The sequence below is a fragment of the Cervus elaphus genome, chromosome 28, assembly GCF_910594005.1.
Source record: "Cervus elaphus chromosome 28, mCerEla1.1, whole genome shotgun sequence".
In the NCBI taxonomy this organism is placed as follows: domain Eukaryota; kingdom Metazoa; phylum Chordata; class Mammalia; order Artiodactyla; family Cervidae; genus Cervus; species Cervus elaphus.
In genome coordinates this window covers 34,503,958-34,518,926 of record NC_057842.1, presented here as the reverse complement: position 1 = coordinate 34,518,926, position 14,969 = coordinate 34,503,958, and the positions used below count along the sequence as shown (strand labels likewise).

The following is a 14,969-nucleotide window of genomic DNA, read 5'->3' as shown; positions in this document are numbered from 1 at the left end:
TCCAACCTCAAGTCATCTTTTTATTCTAGACTTTCCAGATTGGAACGGGAGGAAGAAGACCCTGGGGCAGCCCAAATATTACCTATTCCACAAAGTGTGGGTGGAAAAGCGTTTCCTCGCCCTTCATTTTCTATCTATTTAACTAACGGCGCTGTCGGGCCCAAACGTAGATATTGGCCAAGAACTAGATTTCCAAAATGGCTTTGTTCCTTTTGAGCTGACATCAGTCTATAAAATGCAATTTACTTCCACTGCAACCAATCCTTCCCTCTAACCCAAATATTACCCAGTATACAGACAACTGAACCTAACCTAGTGTAGACAACGGATACGCATCTCCTAAATTTAGTAGAGAGCCGACACAGCCGTCGGACTGATGTGAAGAAAGCGTCAGAAGGAAAAAAAAAAAAAAAAGACACAAAACCAACCCACTACACAAATCCGAGGGGCGGGCGTCGCCAGGATCGCGCCCTCCCGCCGCCGCGCCCGCGGCGAGCACGCCTCCCCGCCGTGGCCACGCCTCCTGCCGCCTAGCCGTGGCCACGCCCCCGCGACCCCGCCCCGCTGCGGCCACGCCCGACGTGAGGCGCGGGAGCCGCCGGGCCGGGGGCGGGGCCTGCGCCGCCCCTCCCCCCGCCGCCGCTGCCGCCGCCGCCGCCGGCGGCCTCCGCGCGGGCCTCCCAGCCCGTATTCCACTCACTTTGTTCTCCGCCTTTGTCCTAATCCACACCAGCAGGTGGAGCCGCAGTTAAAGTTTCCGAGTCCATTCCGGGAGCGGGAGCCCATCTTGCTCGCCGCGGAGGCCCTCGCTGGAGGAGGAGGGTCAGAGCTCGGGTGCAGCCAATCGCGGGCAACGCTGCTAGTTATCAGAGCAGAATGGGCTGTAGTTTAGTGAAATAGGAAAGCTGCAAAACACTGTGGAGTGTTCCCGTGTAAATAAAAAGAGGAAAAAAAAGTTTCTCAAGTCGCCGCCGCACGACGTCGGGCCAGCGCCGGGGCGGGGGTCTGCGCTCTCCCGAGCGGCCGCGCGCTGGACTTTATTGTGCCGCAACGAGCCCCCCGTCCCCATTGTTTGTGTTTTTTTCAAAATATGGCAAAGGTTCAGGTGAACAATGTAGTGGTGCTGGATAACCCTTCTCCTTTCTACAACCCATTCCAGTTCGAGATCACCTTCGAGTGCATCGAGGACCTGTCTGAAGGTGAGTCGGACGCCCGCCCGCCGCCGGGCTGTCAGTTGCGGGCTGCAGACGTTGAAAGTTTCCCGGGCCCGGCCTCGCGCGGGCGGCCGGGGCTCGGCGCCGAGCGGGCTGCGGGCTCGGCTCTGCGGAGGGAAACTTGAAGTTGATGGACGACGGCCGGCCAGGCGCACGCGGCGTTCGGCCGCCGCCGGGGCGCCTGCCGCGGCTCAACTTGCGAGGAACTTGTTCGAGCGGAGGTAGCCATGTTGTCAGCTTTGTCTGGCGGGCGGGCGCTTCGCGAGACCCGCACTCGCGCCCGCGGCGGCGGCCGGGGGTCGCGCCGGGCTGGCCCCGGGCACCCAACAGCCTCCGCGGCCCCGGCGAGGAGGTGGGAAGGCAGAGGCATGTGTGTGGTCGGCGCCGGCGAGTTCGCAGCGGAGCCATCTTACCGAGAGTAGAGAATTGGGCCACCGACCCCGGCGTCACGACGCCTCCTCTCCGCGGGTGACGAGCGCGGCGCCCCGCCTGCCCACCTTCCTGCCCCCGAGCAAGAGGCACATCCATTTTTAGCGCTTACGCTGGAGTTACCGGACTCCGGGGTGGCCATGCCCGGCCGCTTCGGGGAGGGGAGCGAGGCTGTCCTCGCGCTGATTTCTGGCTCCCTGGACCAACCAGCGGGGGAGGCGGGCGCAGGCTCGGCCCCTCGGCGCCACGGGCCGGCGCTCTCCGGGGGCCGCGGGTGCTCCCGGGCCGGCGCTCCCCGGCCGGCACCCAGGATGCTCGGGGAGCCCGGGGATGCTGGCGCGCAGGCTCGCCCCGAGCAACGTGGGCTCCTCACCCTTAGTTACTGAAATCTTCTCTTCTCTCTCTCAGGAAGAAACATATTGCTAAGCTAGCAAGTTACATTAAATCTGAGAGCAGAAATAAGTAAAATATTTAAATAATTTCCAGGACTTAATCACTGGCTTCTAAGTAGTCTGAAAGACTTCCTTCAAGAACATGTTGAAATCTAGTTACAGCAACTCCACATCCAAATACCCTGAACATAAAACACAAAAGTGGGCTAGGAAATAAAGCCCTGATGGCAACGCAAAATTTAGTATTTTTTTCTAAGTACGTTTTAGGGTCCTGAGAAAGACATACAGCATCTGCAGTAAAAAATTTAGAAAGCTAAAATTTGCCAAGGTCTTTACGATTTTATTAAAACCATCCAGAGCTCCATTTTCAAAATTTCAGGGGGAAAAAAAAACTTTAACTTCATCGATGGTAATTTTACAGCTAAATAGGGGACAGACTTTTTTTGAACTTACAATTATGTTTAGCAAAATGCATCTTAAATTACATGCTAATCAAGGCATGTAAAGCATTTTCACTTTAAAAATTAGCCTTTAATCCCTGTATAATGTATTTTAGGTAGCGTGTAAACTATTTCAATTACAAAACCAACATATGCTCATTATAATAAACTTTTTAAAAGTTGTTCATACATATATAAAGTAACAGTCTTCTGTACTCAATACCTTCCACCGCCATGTCATTCAGAAGTAACCATAATTAGCACTTTAGTGTGTGCTGTTCCTACATTGCAGTTTTACTACAAATATAAAGCACATATGCACATACAAAAGTAGGCACATTTTGAAAGACGATTCATTTATTAAACTAATTCTTAAATGGGCCGTTGCTAATAAAAATTAAAGGGGATTTGCCTTATTACTGAACTTTGAAATTATTTGGTTACTAAAGTACTGCCATAAGCATTTCAGCCACTAGGTCCATTTTCATGCCCATTAGACTACTTTTTTTAGTTTTACTATCAGTTGCATATAAAAATGGATAAATGCAAGAGAAATACAATAAGTGAGTCCCTTCCAGTTTATACTACAGTGTTTTAGGCATTAGAACTTCTTGAAATTACTGGTATTTCTCAAGTGGTATCTTCCATTTTAGGAGCCAGTTCTCAACAAGGAAGTTAAGATGATTCAGGATGTTGTTACAGGGCTTTGACAATGGATGGTTGAAACCTGCCGTTGACGTGTTCCGTTTGTAATGGGATCGCTTCAGAACCAAGCTGAATCCTATCAGAATCTTTACAGTACTAATGTCAGGAATACACCTTACTTTGACATGTCTGCCTCACTTCCCAGGGCACTTATACTGGGCATTTATTTAGTACTTTTCTAAGAGTTTAAGCTGAGTCATACTGAAGCTGCAAAGGAATCTTTCAAAAAGGTGCCATGCTTATGTACTCCACCTAGAGGCTGTGTGGATTAAGGAAATTGAGTTTACTTAGCAAAGGCTTCTTATGGTCCCATCTTTTATGCTACAGTTCTTTAAAATATTTGTTATTGAAAGTGAACTATAGAATATTCCGATGAGAAATTTTCACTGTATAATTTTGTTTCAAGTCCCAAAGCTTGGCCGCCATTTTTCATACTTTAAATTGTCAACAGCCCTCACATATTTTGACTTTCCTTTAAAAGCTGCCCTGTAGCTTTGCTTCAGAAAAAGTCTGAGTACTTAAGAGAATTTAGTTGTTTCTACTATAAGACCTACACAGGGGTAGGATAGCAATCCACAGATGTAAGGAGAGGTTCTCCTGTTAAGTCCGAGAGAGAGGAGACCTTGGGTGTGTTTGATCTGATGGTCACCAAGCCTGTACACATTTTCGTTGACTTGACTGCTGACTTTGTTATACCTTCTGTGGATTGCTGATTTCTCTGCTTCTTTACTGAATGGAGCCTTTTTTTAAAAATGTTGATCAATATCAATATTTAGAGCTGTCAGTTGAATACATACTTAAAACATACCAGAACTGAATGAAGCTTCATACTTTAAAACCTCAGGTTTGTACTAATTCACAAAGACTGCATACTTTCCCCTAGATCACAGGGCTTCCCAAATAGTGTAATTAGTTTGAAATTTACTTGGTGACTTCCCTCACTCCCACCTCAAATGGAGACACTTGCAGACTCAAGTTACCATGATTAAATGAAACAGTTAACTTCTTAAATAGGTGAGTAAACTCCTTCACACTATCACCTGTGTAAAGCATTTCATCCTATCCCTTCTTTCAAATACAGGGGGCAAGGGAATGAAGCTGGGTTCAAAAAAAAGATTAAGAACAAAACAACTGAGGCTAATTTATAAATAAGTATTGAGCGTTTTTAAACTCAGTGGCTATAGCAAGCATCCATAGCATAAAAATTAAGGTACCCTGAGTTACAGCCTATACTTCTTAAGGCTAGATTATCTCCCCCCCCCCAGCCTCTGCCCTCAGCCATGCCTTCCCACCTCCTGCGGTTAAATTCCTTTATTTCACTGTTCATCTGAGAGCTAAAAAGGGAAGAATTTATCTCCCTTAGATTTTTGGAAAGAGCCCAGGCTTTGGAGTCACAGAGACAGAGCTTGGGTTCTGATTCTTCCATTTACTAGCTGTGTGAATTTGGGCATATTACTTGACCTATCAAGAGTCTCAACTTTCTTATTTGTGTAACAGGTATAATTAAATCCATGTGATACCTACAAAGCTGTTGAGGTTTTGAATAACAGGTGTAGGGTGGCAAGACCAATGCCCAGGTATTTTATAAAGGGAGGTTTATAAGTCATAACGACGTTCCTGCACCTGACCACAAATGCCAGCTTATACCAATTAAGGCAAGAGCACGATCCATAGTAGTACAAATACTTATGAAATGAACACAGAATTATGGAAACCTCTGTGTGACAATTCCCAGTCTTCTCTTTACTCAGCTAGTTGAATAGTTTCCATACCCCTTTCTTCTTAAAACCATTTCTCCACTTGACTTTTGGGTTGCCTGCTTCACTGGCCACTAACTGGTAACTTTAATTGATGCTGTCTCCCTGACTTCTTAACTTTGGAGAGCCCCCTGGGCTCACTCCCTTGGAATCCCACCTATTTTCAAAGTTTCACATATGGAAAGTTTCTAAATTTTTACCAGACATATGATCTCCACTTATTCACTACCTTCTTTATCCCTGGAACTCCTGATAGTTTCCCTTCCCTGCCCTGGGAAAAATAAGTGGCTCTTGCTGGCTCTACCTTCAGGATATATCCACAATGTTACTACTTCTCCCCTCTATGGCTATATGTGTTCCAAGACACCATAATTTCTTGCCTCAATTGAACTATCCTCCTGTTTCTTCCCTTGCCATCTTACAATCTGTACTAAACACAGCAACTAAAATGATTCTCCTAAAATGAAAGTCACCCACTCCAGTATTCTTGCCTGGAAAATTCCATGGACAGAAGAGCCTGATGGGCTGCAGTCCACGGGGTTGCAAAGAGTCAGACATGACTGAGCGACATGCTTTTTCTCAAGCATGTGCCTGCTTTTCTCAAGCATGTGCCTGCCGCCTGGCCTTAGTACTTGCTGTTCCTTCTGACTAGATACTCACACTGCTTGTTCCCTCTCTCAATCTTCATCAGCAAATAGATAACCTCACGAGATGTCAGATGTAGGACCCTGCATCTAGAGATGTACTAGAAACTGAAGATAAAGTGGCCGAGGTCTGGGACAGAAACATGACATAGTAAGAGAAAGAAGAAACCTAAAGGATCTTTTACTTCAATAAACTGCAGTTTATAATACACTATGAACAAATAGTACCTAGCCTACTCCTGTTACCTATTTAAGGAACAAAAAGAGCTACAACGTTACACAAGAAGGACAACACATGATGGCTTTAGATTCTCCACAGGTGGCCCAGAAACATCACACCCCCCACCCCGCAAGTGCTGCTGTAGACTCTGGAGTGGATCCAAGAGGCAGAACACACAGTGCCAAACATCCTGAGGACCGGGAGGTCTCAGAGCTAATCTGTATTTGTAGAATGGTGTTCCTCCCCTACAAACGAGGAGGCCTCTTGCAGAGAGCAGTCACTGTACTTATCTCTGGGTTCTTCTCACAAACACACTGTAAAGGGTGCTCAGTAAAGACTGAATGACATAGAGCGACTTGGGTTGTACTTTATTCTTTCTTGTTCCTCATGCCTGTTCCCACCGTATATACTCTGACATATCCAGTGGTATAAGGAACCTTTGTTTCCTCTTCCCAGTGGAAAGAATGGATGACAGGAAGGGGTGCCATAAGGGAGAAACCCCACTGTGAACCTTTAACAGTTGAAGCCCTAAGGGGCTTCTGAGCCACAGAAGAAGTTAGCAAATAGTGATTTTTCCACTTTGGAGCTCTTTGATCTGGATCTATGCATAATATGGAGTAGCCCTTCCAAAGTGGGTTTAGCAGGTTGTTAAATGATGACAAACAGAAAAGGGTGAGGGATTCCTTAGCCAAATAAATTTAGGAAACACTGGATTAATAGTACTGGTCTTTACTGAAGGATTTCTCAGACCCCTTGCTCTGCCAGTGTGCTTTATAAATCCTCAAAAGAAGGTTGTAGCATTTCCTAAGCTTTTGGCCATGTTGTTTCATTCGTGAGAAGCCTTGCCCAGGAACCAGTATTTCACACAACAGCATTGTGAGAAACTGGTGTGAAATGTATGAATTTTATAAGGAGCACTTAGGTGTGTTTCTGGATTTTCTGCTATGAAAAGCCAATTTTAGCAGCCAGTAAATGGTATAAGTGGACATTCAAAGGGTCTTTGATGTCATCTTGTAATTACTGAATATGAAATAATATTTTGGTTTTTTAACCCTAGACCTGGAATGGAAAATTATCTATGTGGGCTCTGCAGAAAGTGAAGAATACGATCAAGTTTTAGACTCTGTTTTAGTGGGCCCTGTTCCTGCAGGAAGGCATATGTTTGTATTTCAGGTAAGATTATTCTTGGTATATTTGTATGCCAAATACATTTCTAAATGGTCCTTAGCCCTTTCCTTTTGGGCTACATCATTCTGGTTCTGCTGCATTCACTTTTTATCTGCTTCTTTCATGTTTTAACAAGTTTCTGTGTCATGAAGGAATGCCACCTCCTGGTTACTTGTGCTGAGAGTGTTACTGTGATTTTTACTTCAGGGTTTGCACAGCATGCAGTTAACCTTATACTGTGTCAGCACACACGTGATGGTTAATTTTGCACTCTTCCTGTGAATAGCCCCTTAGTATGAAAACTTTAGGGTGGCTAGCTGTCCAGCAGCCCAAAACAGGGGTTCAAAATGCTTACTACTAACTGGGATCGTCAGTAACATGCATTTTCAGATTATAGTTTCAGACACTAGGAATGATATAACAAAACAACTTTATTTCAGCATTATCAGTAATTCAGCTAGGTTACCACGTATGTTAGAAGATAAGAGATCTGTGAGATCTTAGGTCACTGGAACTACATGAAGCCCAGTGGTCTACTAAAGCATCTACCCTACACTTCTTAAAGAGGATTACTACTACACATCCACAGCTCTATCATTTATAAGGAGAAACTCTACTAATAGATAATTATGGTCTCAGATCCCACTGACAGTATTTAGGTCTGTGCCAAGGTTTCAGACATTGTCTTCTGTGTGGAAAAATATTACTCCTTTCAATGCACATCAAATTGTTGTATACAACTATCTAGTCACTTCTCAGTTATCCATGTTTATTAGAGGAAGATGTTTATAATAGTCCAAAGAGTAACTAGCCATAGTTTAAAAAAAAAAAAAACTATTATTAATTTTGTTACAAGTTTTGCTACCCAACAGAGTTCCATTATTTAAGTAGAACTCACTGAGAAAGACGTCAACCAGAAAAAAAGCTAATTCTTCTATCTCTGAGCGCTCACTTCTTTCACTTCACAGATGAGGCCAATTTAAATGAACACTGTTGGTCAAATAATCCCATCAGACATGGGCTAAGAATCACTCACACATCTCTCGAGCCACAACTGCTCCCTCCTCTTTCCTCAAATTGAATTCAGAATCTTGGTCTCCTAGCCTTAGTGCTTTTTATTAAAAAGCAACAAGTATTATATCTAAATAAATGGTTAAGAAAAGCTTAAATATACTGACTGAAAGGCTCAAATATATTAGTTAAAAGTACTGTTAGGGACTTCCCTGGTAGTCCTGTGGTTAGGACTTTGACGTCCAATGCAGGGAGTACAGGTTCGATCCCTGGTCGGAAAACTACATGCCCACAAGCCTCCTGGCCAAAAAAAAAAAAGCAGAACATAAAACAAGCAATTTTGCAACAAATTCACTAAAGACTTTAAAAAAAAAAATAAGTGCTGTTAAGCTGAGTTGAGTGACTGATCATCTTGGTGGAGGACGAGGGTATCAGAGATGCCTGTGTGGGGAACCCCTGCATTGAAAACTTGGTTTGGTCCCACTCTGCTGCTTATAGCCACGTGTGACATCAGTCCGGCTCCTAGCCTCTCCTGGTCATGCCAGTCATCTCTGAAGTGTGAATAATAGCCTGCCTCGTAAGAATGTCACGAGGAGTAAAGCAGTTTAATCACTGACAGACCATGCCCTATTTCTGTAATGAGAATTAAGTTTTTATTCTCTTAGCTTCTTGAAATTGTTATATAAAGAAGCAGTATTTGCTTTGATCCACAAGCCTGGAGAACCTATACTTCAAATATGTGCTGTGCTTAGTCATGTCTGACTCTTCTGTGACCCCATGGACTGTAGCCCGCCAGGCTCCTCTGTCCATGGAATTTCTCAGGCCAGAATACTGGAGTGGGTTGCCATTCCCCTCTCCAGGGGATCTTCCCAACCCAGGGATCGAACCCAGGTCTTCTGCATTGCAGGCGGATTCTTTACCCTCTGAGCCACCAGGGAGGACCGCTTCAAAGATGATAATTCATAATTCAAATCAAGAAACGTGAGGTGTAGTGATAGACCTTTCAATGCTGATTTAAAAAAAAAAAACCTGCAAATAAATGCCATAGTTTTGAAACAAACTTTTAAAAATTTACTTTTCTATGTGTTTATGTTGGTTAAGAATATTCCTCAACTTTGGGCTTTAAGTGCTATAGGAAAAGTTATTAAAAACTACTTCCCTCTAGTGATTTTCACTTTGGTATGTGTGCACACGTTGCCAAAAGTACAAAGGAAGTACAGTGTGACTTAGATCATGTGTTCAGGCTATGCATTTTGTCAAATTCACTGTTATCAGCAGGAAGGTACTAAAATAGTTTTGTGTTTTATGTTTGAGACAAGTTACCCTAGTATTCTCCTGGCCAGCCATGATTTTGCCTCTTCGAATAAACATGCCTTCCTCTTAAGTGTGTCAAAGTCTAGCAGGAAGGTGCCTAGACATCTGCCTCGTATTGCTTGTTGGAGTCAAAGATCTCTGCTTATCACTTCTCCATCCTAAATCATCTGAGAGGCCTGCAGGCTTCTCTCCTTGAATTTGCTCAAGCTGAATCCTTTAGCAAACAAATTTTAAAACACAAACATGCCTAGAACCAATTTGCTAAGGGGATGGGAAGCAGTAGTGGGAGAGGTTCCCATAGTTCTGAACCACCTCTCTTTCCCATCTCCACCCAAAGGCAAACAGCATATTCTCAGGACTGGCCCCCTGTTCCTATTCTGGTATTTCTCCAAAGAGACCATAAACCACGTCAAGGCAGGAACTGAGTTTTGAATAAATTTCAAAATACTCAGTATATACTGTGCCTAGAACCATGCCAGGCTTGAGATCACAAAGATGAGTTGGATGGGACTCCTGCCCAAGGTAAAGCTTAGAATCTCAGGGGAGGTTGACCGGTAAACATATTTAGATTGTTGGAATACATTAATAGAGACATTGTGTCAAATAATATGAGTGCATAAACAGTGCTATTAATTATATGTTTGGATTACAATGTGCTTTACTAAGAAGGATACATTTGACACAAGCTTCAAAGATGAATTTTTCAGCAGGTTAGGGAAGGAATATATGCAAGGCACAAAGGCATGACGAATTATTACTACTTTTTAAAGAAACTACATTTCTACATCAAGAGGTAAAGAGATTGTAATGTTGATTGAGACCAATTTGAAAGGCCTTATAAATGAAGCTAAAAACTGAGTGTTTTTTTTTTTTTTCTTCATGTCAGAAATTAGGGTAATCACCTGAGGTTTTTAAAACCCAGTGAAGGGATAGGAATAGATCTGTGCTTAGATAGCATGAGCATGTTGGCCACAGTGCAAATAGACTACCACTGGGGGAGACCAGTAGGGAAGTTTTACCAATATTCCAGATGAGAGATGAAGACCTGAAGACCTTCTGCTTTCAGAGATGGTAGACATTGAGACTGACTAGATGTGGGAGTTAGGGAAGCTGAGGGTGACAGGTTTCTAGTCTAGGTGACTAGGTGAGTGTTCTGTGCCTTTCTGTGTCACCTACATGTGGTAGGTATACAGTAATCGTGAGTCTTTTATGATAAGGGCCTGAGAACACCAGTCAGAAGTGCTCCCAAGCTGAGGCATGAGCTGAAGTTTCACACAGGCCCAGGGATGGTCCTTCATGTCATAGCAAGAGTAAGCCAATCTGTGGGACTTCATGTACTTCATACCACTCAGAATGGCTGCTTTCGGTCATGCTCACTGTCTGTCACTGCCTGTCCCCAGCTGTGATTCCTTCCATCTAAGTCCTTCCTGTCTTCCACGTGGCTGTGGACAGGGCCCGAGCGTTCTCTCATGCTCTCAGCCCCCTCTAGCTCACCTGCCTCGAGTTTCAGCTTACAGCAGTTTGATTCAAAGCCCCAGACAATCTCTACCTTCACTGAATTTCTATAGTATGTGGGACTATTTGTATTTTTTGAAGTTCTGCTATAAAACTTATTTCCATTCCACTTTCAGTTTTATATTAATTTCCTATTAGAATATCTGTGAAGGGGGGGTGACTGGATATGAGAATATGGGTCCTAGGAAACTGGATAATAAACATTTGCTGCCAAAAGGCTGTATGGGATAAGTGAAATGTTTACTAATTTTTAAGGTCTGAAATTATGACTTGGGAAGGTTGGACTCAGTAAGACTATTGATTTGTTTACTCTGTTTTATAAAAGGTTTTATAATTGGATATTGCATAATCCGTCATGAACCAGCACATGCGGTAGCCACATGTATTTTCCTCTGTAGATGCGGTGATGTTTTCAGGTACCCAGGGTACTTAGGCCTGCTGTGGAGAAACGTATGAACTATATTTTCTAGCTATAAATCAGTCGCAAAAATGAGCATTTGCCTTCCCAGTATGATTTCCAAGTTTTGGTTGCTGTGCCCTTGACTGAAGGTGCTCAGTGCAACCAGAACTCCGGTTTTGCTTATGGTTAACAACACTCTGTGCTGTGTCTTTTTTACGTGATTCTAGGCTGATGCACCTAACCCGGGACTCATTCCAGATGCAGACGCCGTAGGTGTGACAGTTGTGCTAATTACGTGCACCTATCGAGGTCAAGAGTTTATTAGAGTTGGTTATTATGTAAATAATGAATATACCGAGACAGAATTAAGGGAAAATCCGCCAGTAAAACCAGACTTTTCTAAGGTAATACTCCTTTTCATTATTCCTTTTTCATTCATTTTACTGTACAATTTTTTAAGCAGTTGCCATTTCATAGTACACTATGAAAGTGGCTTTGAGACAAAATAAATTTGAGGTCCTTGTGCCAACTAAGCAAGCCAGTCATTGTTCCCTTACCATGGATGACTTCAAAGCTACCTCCAGGTTAGTTATTAGAGGTTAATGTTGGTCAGATAGCTTGAGAATCTGATGATTTAGAAAACTGAAAGTGCCTCCAACAGGTCTCTGTTAATGGCTCCCTGTATGGCATTCCCCATATATCATGATTCTATTTCCGTCTTTAGGACATTCAAATTCCTGTTTGTTGTACTGATTATTCCATAACATTTTTGTCTGTAACTTCTCAAAATTGTAGGGGGACATCTTGTTTTTCATAGGAACATTGTTATCTCAAAACCTCCATATGCCTTGCTTCATCAGCTATTCTCAGAGGTTAAACTATAGGTCTTAAATATTATCTGGTGGTGAAAACAGCTTAGCTTCTGAGTGAGAACCTGAAATCTGTGATTTGATATTCTCAGAAATACCAAGTACTTTGTGATTTTCCATTGGGAACTATAATAGTTTAGTAACTAGTGATTTTTGTGAGATTGAACGTAACACTATCTGCCAGACCATGCAAGAAACATGACATGGGAGTGGAATGGAATGTTCTTCTTTCTGATAATAAGGCTAGAATGTTTTATTCTGATGTGGAACCTTCCCTTTCTAATTTATTAGTTACCTGTATGGCTACTTGTATAGCAAAATGAGAAGGAACTAGAACATTGATCTAAGAATGAGCAATAATAATTAAAAAATAGGGAACCATTAATAATGAGAGGTCCTATTTGGGGATACTTTGCATTTTACTTGAAAATATTACTGAAGAAAGACCACATCAAAATCTAGAAAGCACGTTAATTTGTTAAATGAAGCATCCTCTGATGCATTCAAGAGATTCCCTTTTAGGAAATAAGGATAGAGTTAGATGTTTTGGATAGTAAAAGATCTGAATGATTCCCTCAGGCTCCCCACATCTTGTTTCCATTAGGCTAAAATAACTTCTTTACTGAGGCCCTGTTGTTTATTAGTTATGTTTAGTGTATTTTATTTGACTTATACCTTTGTATATGAATTAGCCCTTTAGGGAGTGCAAATATAAAGAACCATTCTATTAAGGTCTATCTATTAAGGTCTATCTGTATACAGTGATCGAACTTTCTTAGTGTTTACCATTTATATATTTCCTTTATCCTCTAGCTTCAAAGGAATATTTTGGCATCCAATCCCAGAGTCACAAGATTCCACATTAATTGGGAAGATAACACAGAAAAACTGGAAGATGCAGAGAGCAGTAATCCAAATCTACAGTCACTTCTTTCAACAGATGCATTACCTTCGGCATCAAAGGGATGGTCCACATCAGAAAACTCACTAAATGTCATGTTAGAATCCCACATGGACTGCATGTGACCACCTGCCATCCCTTTAGTACAAATTAAGCTATAAAAACACACAGAACTATTTCCCTGAAATTCCGTAAGTACATAGTCAAGATACAATGTGAAGAATTTGTTTAAAAAACATCCTGTAGAAAGTTTATAAGAAAACCAGTATTTGAGCAAATTGTGGAATATAAATACAACTATTTTTAAGTAAGTTTTTCTCTAATGTGTTATTTTATTTGTTCTGAAACTAATCTGATTAAAACATATATATTATTTTCTTCTCCTCTATATGTAATTAAAGCACTTAAAAAGAAAAATGAATCATTAGACCAGGTTGTAAAGATGTCTTAGCCTCCTGGATAATAATCTTTGGACCACTATCTTAACCTTTGAAAGAACAAAGTGCACTTCAACTAAATGTGTCTTCCTGTGATAACATATAATTTGGTTTGATTTAAGGGGCAAATTTCCATTCTTTTCCCGGCATACCCTTAAAGAAGGGATTTGAAGTAAACTATATGTGACCAAGAACTTCAGGATCTAGTTTTCCAGGCCACTTTGAAGCCTCTTATGTCTACTATTCAATTCATATAATGTTAGACAGCATTCAGTTTGGTTCTAAGGTAACAAATGTGGTTAATTGTTTATAAGGTCCTCTGGCTATGATTCTTGTTTTTATAACAGTTTAGGACATCACAACACTTCCTGAATCATACATCATCATTACCCAGTGAATTCAACATGTCAGAAGCAGATACAAACTCCCTAAATTTAAGAATAGGAGAGTATAATGACTTTGTTCTGTTCATTAGATTTGTAAAAAATGCTATGAACATAACCCTTTAAAACTGTTTTGACAAGTCATCTATTGTTGGCAGCATTTATATAAAAACAGCAGATTTGGAAAGATATATTTAGCTTTATCATATGAAACTATATATATTTCCACATAAAGTACTTTTCTCCGTATCTGACACTCATGTACAATATTTGTGGTAGACATACTCCAGATAGCTTTTTCAGATGAGGTTTTTTAAAAGCAATCCTGAAAAGGAATGCATTAACTAAATGGGTCAAAAGGTTCTTTTTCTTTGATGAGAGCTAAGTCCTTCCTCAGAAAGTTTCTTATGTTCCAGTAAATTAAATGTAGAACACTCTCATCACTCTTGCTGCTAATCAAGACATTAGCCATATAATACAGAATTATGCAGTGCCTTCATAGCTAAAACTTTTATACTGCACTTTTTAAAAGCATTTATTTTGAGGAAGGGAAAGGGGCATTTGTCTGAATATGGATTCGAAGCTGTATATATTTCCTGTCATTCTACAAAGTGACTTTGTGAAGCAAAATTTTGCTAAATGTTAAACTTGAAAGTTTAGTATACCAGATAATTAAAATACTGTCCACTAACTAGTTCATAGACTTTAAAAGTAAAATACGTACGACTGTTAAAACAACATGAAGAAAATTTCATTTTTGTCTAATTGCAATTAAAAGAAAATGTTAAAATATTAAAATGAAAATAAAACTAATACTTTCCAACCAAGAGCTCAGTGATTAATATAACAGGAACACAATACATGCTTATTAGAAATAAAGCATATATAAGCCAAATTACCAAATCAATTCACAGCCGAGTTTTTATCCTGATTAATTATGATTGATTTGTACTGACATCAGTTAGGTTTTTACATCAATTTGTAAACTGACAGCCAATTTTCACAGAAGTTTGAGACTTAAAAACTATTATCTCTTATTTAACATGTTGATGGTTCTATAATTTTAAAAATTAAAGACTGAGTATTCAAACATTAGGAACTAAGAAACTAGAATGCATAGGTTGTTTTTTATTTTTTCTTTTTAGCTAGATACTGCCTGAGATAACAGCTA

The 14,969-nt window shown here is 41.3% G+C and overlaps 2 protein-coding genes across 22 annotated transcripts in view; one reads left to right on the top strand and one right to left on the bottom strand.

The window, feature by feature from the left end:
- MCM9 (minichromosome maintenance 9 homologous recombination repair factor) overlaps nucleotides 1–14,969 on the bottom strand; it is a 107,097-nt gene that overhangs the window by 69,421 nt on the left and 22,707 nt on the right. The window contains exon 8 of one of the 21 annotated variants that reach the window (XM_043890528.1): nucleotides 1,834–3,920. The exons of the other annotated variants lie outside the window; for them this stretch is intronic. Within the exon in view, the coding sequence (XP_043746463.1) occupies nucleotides 3,907–3,920 (14 nt within the window). The 3' untranslated portion in view covers nucleotides 1,834–3,906. Of the gene's footprint in view, nucleotides 1–1,833; nucleotides 3,921–14,969 lie in introns of those variants that run through there. 21 annotated transcript variants of the gene reach the window in all.
- Nucleotides 710–13,289, top strand: ASF1A (anti-silencing function 1A histone chaperone). The gene is made up of 4 exons (XM_043890529.1): nucleotides 710–1,199; nucleotides 6,859–6,974; nucleotides 11,436–11,612; nucleotides 12,891–13,289. Exons 1-4 carry the CDS (start codon nucleotides 1,091–1,093, stop codon nucleotides 13,101–13,103), a joined length of 615 nt encoding a protein of 204 aa, XP_043746464.1. The 5' UTR covers nucleotides 710–1,090; the 3' UTR covers nucleotides 13,104–13,289.